The sequence below is a fragment of the Henckelia pumila genome, chromosome 2, assembly GCF_033568475.1.
Source record: "Henckelia pumila isolate YLH828 chromosome 2, ASM3356847v2, whole genome shotgun sequence".
NCBI lineage: Eukaryota > Viridiplantae > Streptophyta > Magnoliopsida > Lamiales > Gesneriaceae > Henckelia > Henckelia pumila.
In genome coordinates, this window is record NC_133121.1 from 61,381,487 (window position 1) to 61,391,601 (window position 10,115).

At 39.0% G+C, this 10,115-nt stretch overlaps 1 protein-coding gene across 3 annotated transcripts; it reads left to right on the plus strand.

Moving 5' to 3' along the window:
- The first annotated feature begins 498 nt into the window (after positions 1 to 498).
- LOC140882053 (zinc finger BED domain-containing protein RICESLEEPER 2-like) lies at positions 499 to 5,241 on the plus strand. 3 transcript variants are annotated; one of them, XM_073287796.1, is made up of 5 exons: positions 499 to 769; positions 1,132 to 1,337; positions 4,133 to 4,700; positions 4,843 to 4,905; positions 5,027 to 5,241. In XM_073287796.1, the coding sequence occupies exons 1-4, from the start codon at positions 751 to 753 to the stop codon at positions 4,887 to 4,889; spliced, it is 840 nt and encodes a 279-aa protein (XP_073143897.1). In that variant the 5' UTR covers positions 499 to 750; the 3' UTR covers positions 4,890 to 4,905; positions 5,027 to 5,241. The 3 variants fall into 3 exon arrangements, with proteins under 3 accessions (XP_073143897.1, XP_073143898.1, XP_073143899.1); XM_073287797.1 differs by lacking the exon at positions 4,843 to 4,905; XM_073287798.1 differs by lacking the exon at positions 499 to 769 and having other exon boundaries at positions 1,198 to 4,700.
- The last annotated feature ends 4,874 nt before the right edge of the window (positions 5,242 to 10,115 follow it).

Genomic DNA, 10,115 nt, shown 5'->3' on the forward strand with positions numbered 1-10,115 from the left:
TAAAACATACAAATATGATGCATGCAAATGATAAGATATCCATATCTGGGATAACTGTATATAACTGCTCAGTAATGGCGCCTAGGACATGAGTGGTACAACCCGGGGAGCAAACCCTGTGTACACTGCTCATTCTTATAGGACGTGGACTGTGTCCCCAGATGCTAATCACCCATGACCCGTCAGTCACTGGCCACTAGACATCAACCGTCTAGACAGGGCTGAGCGGCTCTACATAGGGGTGTTCACGGTTTGGTTAACCGCCCGATCCGATCCGAAACCGAAATTTCGGTTTGAACCGAAAACCGGACCATAATTTCGGTTCGGTTTTTGGTTTTCATTTTTTTAGTTTTTCGGTTTTCGGTTCGGTTTTTTTGTACAGTTAACCGAACCGAACCAGTTAACCATTGACCACATTTTTCCTTTTTTTAGTTATTTTTATATTACTTGAATATTCGATTATTACACTTGTTATTTCAAAGCCCAAAAGGAAAAAAGCCCAAAATGCAAAAACGTGTCTTATGTATATCTTCTCTCAATGCTCACGAATATGAGATCTCAAATTATCAATCTTGATTCACGATTAATTTCCCAAAAATCTCAATTGCATATGCTTAGAAGTTAGAACTGTAGAAGGGAAGATCTATTCTTGGCCCCGTCGCTCGCCTCCTTCTTCAATCTTTAGTTCTTTGGCCTCTCTCGTACATTGGTTGGAACGCCGCCGTCGCCGTTGTCGGAAGTTGGAACGGAATGAAGAGAAATTTGGAAGGTATTGTGCGATTATCTCAATTATTGGTTAATTTGATTGACTCAACTTGTATATTTTGGTGTTTTTGTGAATTGTCCCTCTGAGATTCGTGACCACTTTAATTTTTTTTTCTGTTTTTTTATCTCAAGTTATCAAATATCAGATCAACTACCAATTTTCAATTTATATGTTAGAAAAAAATCATAAAGTGCACCCAAAAATACTACTGAAGCTACGTACTTTTCAAATTAAATGAGGAAAAATAATTTAAATTTTAAAATAAAAAATGGGGCATCAACCAATTAAAATAAAATAAGTGAATTGTGATTATGTATTAGTTCTAAAACCAGTCATGAATTCAAACAATTTTTTGCCATTTTCAGATGTGGCAAGCGGCAGAGGTTCAGCTTCAGTTTCTGATGTACGTGCTCATCGTAATGTTGTAGAATTTGAACCTGAAGAAATTTTAAGTGATGGCTTCAGTATTCAAGAAGAAATGGAAGAATTAAATACATCAAGAGAAATTGGAAATGGAGAAGAAAGTCCAAGTAAAAGGCCAAAAAGAAAAGCAACGGAAAGAAGAGCTAAGGTTTGGGATCACTTTACTCTTTACACAGATAAAAATGGGAAGACAAGGGCACAATGTAAGTATTGTGAAAAAAAATTATGCCGCTAACAGTTCAAAAAATGGGACTTCAACTTTGAATAGTCATTTGAGAGGTTGTAAGAATCACCCATTAAACACACAAGTTGGAGATAATCAAACAATAACAAGTTATTGTCAAAGTGGAACTGGTGAAAAAGAAGCATCTTCCAGCCTTAAGATTGATTCAGAAACTATTAGAAGGGCATTAGTTCGAATGATTATCATTGATGAGTTGCCTTTTAAATTTGTGGAAAATGAAGGATTTAGGTACTTTGTTTCCACATCAATTCCCCATTTTACTATTCCTTCAAGATCTACAATAACAAGAGACTGTTATAAGTTGTTCTTTGATGAAAAAAATAAGTTGAAGACTTATTTTAGAACAAGTGGACAAAGACTTTCATTGACTACAGATACATGGACTTCTAATCATAGACTTACTTACATGTGTTTGACTGGCCATTACATTGATGATTTATGGACATTACATAAGGTGATTCTGAATTTTATTCCATGTCCTAGTCATAAAGGTGATGAAGTAGGTCTTTTGATTGAGAAGTGTTTGCTTGATTGGGGAATTGATAAAGTATTTGCTGTAACTGTTGATAATGCGTCTTCTAATGATACTACTATTGCATATTTAAAAAGAAGATTTGTTAGCTGGGGAACTGCAATATTAAGTGGAAAATTCTTGCATATGCGATGTGTGGCACATATTATCAATCTTGTGGTAAAAGATGGCTTGAAGGAGTTGAATGACTCGATTGAACGAGTTCGAACTGTGGTTAGATATGTGAGACAATCACCAGTTAGGCTGAAAAAATTTAAAGATTACGCAATTGAGGAAAAGGTAGAGAGCAAGAAATCATTGTCTTTGGATGTTCCAACAAGATGGAACTCTGTGTTCTTAATGTTGCAAACTGCTGTGGTTTTTCAAGGTGTTTTTGAAAGGTGCGAGGTGTCTGATGCTGACTTTCGAGCTGATTTTTTTCCAGGGGGATCTCATGGGAATACTGGTTTGCCTTCAAAATCTGATTGGACTGTTGTTGAAAAATTTGTAAAAGTGTTGCTGTAGTGACCCTGCATGGTATCACCTACTAACTGGCAACTAATAGCATGCATTAAACTTAATACAGCAAAATAACTTAACAGAGTAAGACATGCGGAAACAAAACCATAATTACATATCAGCTTAGTAATATAATTTAGGCTTAATACTGTAATGATACAACCAAATCGAAATTTTAAACAGTAAACATTATACAGCTATATCGAATCCTGCTGTATAATAAAATCCTCAAGGCTCCTGCTCCCTAGTCCTGCCTTGAACTACCAGCTCCGTCCATCCTGCGACCTGCCCCATGGAATAGGGTGTCCAAGATAACAACTAGGACGTGAGCACTACGCCCAGTACATAGACATGAGTAAACATATGTATAATGCATGCAACATGATGACTGGTACAGGGTCATCTGAAAAGTCATGCTCAGAACCGGCGCCACATGAGTGCTGCCACCGCACGGATCAACCTCTGGGTGCAACCACACTCGTCTAGTACACCAGAGTAGACAGACATAAATGCCCCCGCTGTCGCGGTACTCTCAGTGACAGACTATCGAGTATAGAGCTGAGCGGCTCTATAATCAGACATAACAAGGAATAGGCTCAACGTGTATATGCACATGACATATGAGTATAGAAAACGGTAAATCATACATCATGCCATATAATAATGCCAAATAAATGCAACATATAAACATGTATACTCGCTGACAATCTCAGTCAATGTGTACGTACCTCTAGGCTAGTTCAAGTATAATAGGATCCTAGGTTCCAAGCCTATATTCAAAAGTTCACCGTATCACTACATAAATTCTATAAGCCTTAACTAAGCTAATAAGTACTCGTCCGTAGTTAGCCCTTTGGAGTCGCTAGTCCCGGATGACTATAACCACACCTTGGTTATTCCAGAACCTCTATTATAACCGATAGGGCCCTCAAGTGTATATCTCACACTATATAAATGAAGAAGGAAACTCGGGAATTCGTAATTGAAAATGAACTCTGAACGGCCCTATTTATAGCCAAATTTCTCGGCCAGGATCGGAACTTCCGATTTTGGGATCGGAGCTTCCGATCCAGCTCATTGCGTGCATGTCTGCCACGCCAGGATCGGAACTTCCGATCTACGATCGGAGCTTCCGATCTGCTCTATGATCGACACTTGTCAAAACTCGCGACTGATTCATCGATCATTTCTGGCAGCTGGGGATCGGAACTTCCGTTCCAGGATCGGAGCTTCCGTTCTGATCGGAGCTTACTATCTAGGATCGGAGCTTACTATCCGGCCCAAAATTAAAAAGCTCAAATTTTACTTCTGAAGTCCAATAACACTCCGAAATTGGTTAAATACCAACCCTTAATCATGTTTAATATATTATTATCTTAAAATGGTATCTGGGTTACTACAGTTGCAATATTTCTATGAATTAACTCTTTGAGTTTCTGGATCTTTGTTTGTGACATCCAACACTTTTTTGGATGAGATAAGTGATGTTGATGATCTTTTGAAAGAATGGATGAGGAGTGATGATGATTCTTTGGTAGATATGGCCAGACGCATGAGGGCAAAGTTTGACAAATACTGGGGCAATATAGATAAGATGAATATGATGTTGTATGCTGTTGTTATGCTTGACCCTCGCCATAAATTTAATTATTTGTTATATGTTTTCAAGAACATGTATGGTTCTGAGCGTGGGGAGATGATGGGAAATTTGACAAAGAGTGCACTTTTTGATACTTTTGAAGATTACAAGAAGTTGTATGTCTCCACTAACAGAACATCAACATCATCAATGTCATCTTCGAGTATGGAAATGAGGGGCATTGCTTCAGGGGATTCTAATGATACAGATTCTGAAAGAGTATTTGTGAGGTCTCATAGAAAGAAATATCAACAAATGATATCAGAGATTGGAGGCATGGATGAGTCGGAGTTAGATATGTATCTACATGAGCGTATTGAGAAAGATTATCCAAAGTTTGATGTTCTCGATTGGTGGAAAGTTCATAGCCCCAGGTTTCCCATTTTATCTAGATTGGCTCGCGATGTGTTGGCCATGCCTATATCTACAGTAGCTTCAGAGTCTGTCTTTAGTACAGGGGGTCGTATCATTGATGATTTCAAAGCTTCGTTGACCCCTAAAATGGCACAATCTCTGATTTGTTGCCAAGATTGGCTCCGTCACAATCCAATGAAAAGTTCAGAAGAAGATTATGATTTCATTCAAAATATTGAAAGAGGTATGATTATTTAATTTTACTTTTGCTGCCGCCTGCCTATACTAATTGTTTTTTATTATAATGTTCTCTTCATATCATAATGTGTTTCTATATATATATATGTGTGTGTATACGTGCACACATTCTTATTCATATTTTGCAGACTTTTCTCAAAGTATTGGCACCGAATCTGGAATAATTGGCATATGAATCATACTTGTTAGAGGTAAGTTAAATTTTATTATTTTACATTATTTTTTGATCTTTAGTTTGATGCTAAATATTGTTTGTTCTTGTTGAAAATTTCGTATTACTTTGATGCTAAATATGTTTTGTTCTTGTTGTAGGTGAAGGCATGATAAGTACTGGAGCAGCCGAGCAGTGATGAGCTATCAAACATTAATAAATTATGATTTATGTGTTGTTACTTGTTATTGGCTTGTAGACTATTATAATGGATTGATGTTAAAGACTAAAGACTTGTTTGTATTGTGAATTATGATTTGTGGTCTTGTGTTGAGGATTTATTGTGTTAAAAGTTAATGTAAGAGTTTGTGGATTGTGGTTATATTTGTATTTGTCTTAATTAGTTTGTCAATTGCTTTATGTTTTTGGCCTTTTGAGTTTGCTCAGAAATACTAAATTATAATAGTTGTGACTTGTGATTCACATTATATAGGTGTGTAGTGCATGCATCAGTTGGACAATGTACATTTCTTAATTTCTGTAATTTTTTTAGCTCGTTTGTATATAAATATAAATATATTATATATATTAAAATCATTAGTAAGCAGGGATATTTGGTGGTTTGGCAATTGGCACGAAAGAAAAGATTGTGTTTGCAATTTCAATTTGTCCTCTCGACCACTAACTTCTAAGAGATACTAAGGATATTTTTAAATTTATGTAATTAGATCATATTGGAATAATAATTAATAAATATTTAATACTATAGTAAATTAACTATAAATTATATTTTAAAAAAGGAAATAAACTTAATTATTTGAAATACAAATTAAATTTTTTTTGAATTTTAAAGTTCGAATATAATTTCTTCTTTTATTTCAAATATTCGGCTACTTTCTGAAAATACCTTGTAGGAGTCACTAGTTATTTTCTAAAAATACATAAATTGCCAAAAAAAAGAAAAAAAAAACGGTTAACCGAAAAACCGAACCGAAAAACCGAAATACTTTCGGTTAAAAACCGAACCGAACTGTTTAGTTCGGTTCGGTTTTCGGTTCGACATTTCGGAGAACCGAAAATTCGGTTTAACCGAATTTTCGGTTCGGTTCGGGAGGTTCGGCCCCAATGAACAGCCCTAGCCCTACATGGCTCATCTCAAAAGGTGGACAGGCACAATATGATATGCACATGATGCATAATAATATGACACATAAATGCAACATATAAGCATGCAAACCCGCTGGCTATCTCAGTCTGTACTTACGTACCTTACTACAGGCAGTTCCTAGCAGTCCCACTCTAGGTTCCAAGCCTATATCAGTTCTACAATGCAAATACCCATGCATCATTATTTAAGCTCTAAAAGCCTTAATTAAGCTATTGCATACTCCTAAATAATTTAAGGAGACCATAGCTATACCTGCGTCCGTCGTCAGCCCGTTGATGACAATTGCCTCAAAACTTAGGCACATCTTCGCCTCGACGTCGGGATCGCTATGCCACTTCCGGATTCCCAATAGGATGCCTAGAACTCCCTAGATCTGAGTTAGAAGGCCTAGGAATCAGAGAGAAGAGAGGGAAAGGTGCACTTGAAAATGAAATCTCGGCCCCCCTATTTATAGACGAAGTTCGAAGCCTCCGAACCCCGTTCTGAACGTCCGAACACGATCGGAACCTCCGATCCCGTCTTTGGAGCTTCCGATCGCCCAATATTACGTCAGCCATGACATCACTTTGCTGACATCAGCGATGACACATGCCCTGGTCTCGATCGGAATGTCCGATCTCACCGACGGAGCTTCCGATCTCGATCGGAGCTTCCGATCCGAGTTCGGATCCTCCGAACCCGTTCGGATCCTCTGATCTTTGGTTTGGATCCTCCGATCCATCCGAACCCTCGGAACCTTCCCGACCATTTTCAAGTGTCCTGAAGCCATTTTTGGACTCCGTTAACCTTTTTGGAATTTTCTTAATCATGTTTTACTTAATCTAAACATGATTACATGATTAATTACTCATAAATCATCAATTCTAGATACGGGTTACTACATTTTCCCCCCTCCCCCCCCCCCTTAAAAGATTTCGTCCTCGAAATCTAGGGTAAAACCTCGAGAACGTACAAGAAACCCTTGCTCGAGTGTCTGGTCAAAATATCCTCCGACACGCTTAGACTCCCGTCGAATTCTCTGCAAGCTTCATTAATGCTGAACCGCATAAACTGTTCCCAGCTGAAAATTTTTGCGCTACTGGTCGACAATCGAACTTCCTTAGCGCTAGCGTATCGTAACACTGATGCATCTTTCACTCGGACCACGATCTTCCTGACCATGAAGGATACAATACCCGCTTGATCAATATCATCGTCCCAAAAGAAAACTTATACTGACGAAGACCAAGTCATGAACTGACTGGTTTACGACATTCGACGAATTACTAATCAAAGCTAACCATCTAATGGTTCCAAAGTTCTCGGTGCTCAACACCTCTAGTCAGGAAAACACTAATCCCAACATTGTGCTGACATATTCTAAAATGAATCTCGCTTTAAGATAATCCAGTTGACTCAAGTCTATACTTCACCGTAACTGCTCACAATGTTCCCTAGACTGGTTACTCTCCCCACTCTCCCTGAAGCACAACCGGCTTCCCAAGGAATACTGGGAACTTAAACCATCATGTCTAGTACATTCTGCTGTCCACGTTTCTTAGTATAACCTCAACACTGTGCCCTGATGATAACTATCATCACTTGCAATTCATGACGCTACGTCATCTCCTAGCCATTGGCCTGCGAAATCACGCATACATTGCAATGGAAGTCATTACGCCTCTGATGATCTACATCATCTCGATCATAGGTTATTCACCTCATGAATTTCAATCGATAGACATTCTCTGGTTAGTTATACATACTCGCAATCACTGTACACACATCAAGACTAAGGCAAGCTCCCACCAATATGCTCGACTGGGACATTCCACAGTGCACAGACATATGAAAACGCTTCCTATTCCGTCTCAAAACTCGACAGTCATTGCACCTGGTATAACTCAACTCAGAGTCTCTGATAATACCATCATCTCATACCAATCTTTCAAGGTTGAACGTACTGATCCTGGAACTAAATCCCAATGAATTCTCAATAGTCAAATCGCTCCCTTGCCGAACGCATCAGTCTCAGCACTGAACGATCTAATTCGTCGATTCCCTAGTCAATTCCTGGAAATACTTGTGCTCGAAGTAACTTGTCACACAATGCGTCTCTGATTGTCGTTTATTTCTACAACGCAATATTCTTTGACAAATTGTCTGCATAGATGTGACTCACTGACTCGATAGAACAAACTCGATCCGTCACGATCTTGCGAAATCTTTGACCCCATAGGCAAACCTCGTTGGCTACTAAGTCGATCCTTGACTATCTCAGTCACATGTCGCACATCACTCGCTGGAAGATTAGTGACACATCCTGCTGGATCTCGAGAATTAGATCCCAGCTAATGTCATACCACACGATTAGACAACTAATGTTTCCTTACTAACGTCCATTAGCATTTCTAACTACTCGTCGGACCCAACCACAACGGTACACTTAGATGCCCTCACTTAACCGAAATGTCCGGTCAACAATCTTCACTATTGTTGTTAAATGGAAAACTTTCACATAAAACAACAACATAATCCTTTCCTATTCTATTGCTATCACTAAGCAATTGATTGGATAAATATCAGCTTCCTTCTTAAAAAGAATGCACCATACCGGAAACTACCAACTCCCTTGCTTGTCTCCACTGTCAAGTTAGCACCTAACTTCATCATACAAGTCCACTTAAAATCTTTCGGTATATTCGTCTCTGGCAACCTTAGAGATTCTAAATCATCCAAATTGTCGAATGCTCTGAGACTGTACCAAGTACTCATCTCCTAAGAACTAAGCAATAAAATATTATCCCAAGTATTTCTCGATTTCTATATCCAAACCATCACTGATTGGATTACTCTATCGATCTCGTCGAACTACTGATGCTCGCACACATCTGGTCAGACGCCCACTGATAATTCAACCTACATGGCTCGGTCAATAACCATGACTCAGCTGCCACAAAGAACCATTTCCAAACGGTGTCAGGTCACGGTACATAAGTAGTTTACTTGGCACAAGCCCTGCGCCTTTTCAGCACTACTAACCGCTGCTTCGTATTCTGAACTTAATCATCCTAACTCTGACAGAGTTAGCCAATAACCACTAGTAGTCACTAGCACAGATCCCGTGCCACATCAGCACTAATAATCGCTGTCTTGTTCACCCAAGGCAACCATCAAGATGAACTAAGCCCATTTCCATCCATGGAAAATCCTACGCTCAACCTCTGAAAATATCAGACAGTACTTAGCGCAACCACTGGACTCACTATCCTTACCTCGTTCATTCAGAATGAACACCGTGGTTCGTCAAGTCCAAGAAGAATAACTAAAGAATCCCAAAGATTTCCACAATCTTCGGACACTATCTTGATTATATCCCTCGCTAAGATTGTTCAACAAATTAAGACCGAGGTAGCCTACCACCATGTCCCACCTAGAATCACCACCAAGCGTATACTGGAATCACGTTTCCCTCATGCCTCAATTAGTCTTATACAATCCATAGCGTCTGATACAACCCCATTACTGATGAAAGACTAACATCGCTGGAAATACTCACCTCCGAGTCAACGTCTCAGATAGTCTTCACTCTCCCCTCCTGAATAAGTCTCATATCAGGAGAATTCCAATCATATTTCTAATATGATACTAGTCAGATGATATCCCCAATCATCATGGTGTAGTCCTCGTATTCGAGTCAAAGTCTTAAAACAGCATCCCATCCAAGTTCTTGGATAATTCCTATCACAAGGAAATTCTAACCACAACTCTGATGACAACCCATAGCCATCGCTGGTAGAATCCATCCACCTACTAGATCCATACGTCTAGCAGTAACCCAAAGGTTAATACCTATATACTCAAGGTACACACTCGTCAAGGAAATCCCCCATGACTGGTTCCCATAGCAGAAAACTCAATGTATATCTCTGGCTCACCAGACGATATTGTACCATCGATATCAAACCTGATATCTAATCCAAGGTCATACCTCGTCGTGACTGTCACCAAATCCCTAGACTGAGTAGCCTTCCCACCGCCATCTCTTGAAGCACATGGCTCCCAGGTAACCTCTGAAGTACAAGGACTCCCAGAGTAATACT

What these genes read in the sequence shown, in the direction of transcription:
- LOC140882053 (XM_073287796.1), top strand. An exon ending in CAACGGAAAGAAGAGCTAAG is followed by an intron (nt 1,338 to 4,132) that starts GTTTGGGATCAC and finishes TATGTTTTCAAG; the next exon opens with AACATGTATGGTTCTGAGCG. An exon ending in CATTCAAAATATTGAAAGAG is followed by an intron (nt 4,701 to 4,842) that starts GTATGATTATTT and finishes CATATTTTGCAG; the next exon opens with ACTTTTCTCAAAGTATTGGC.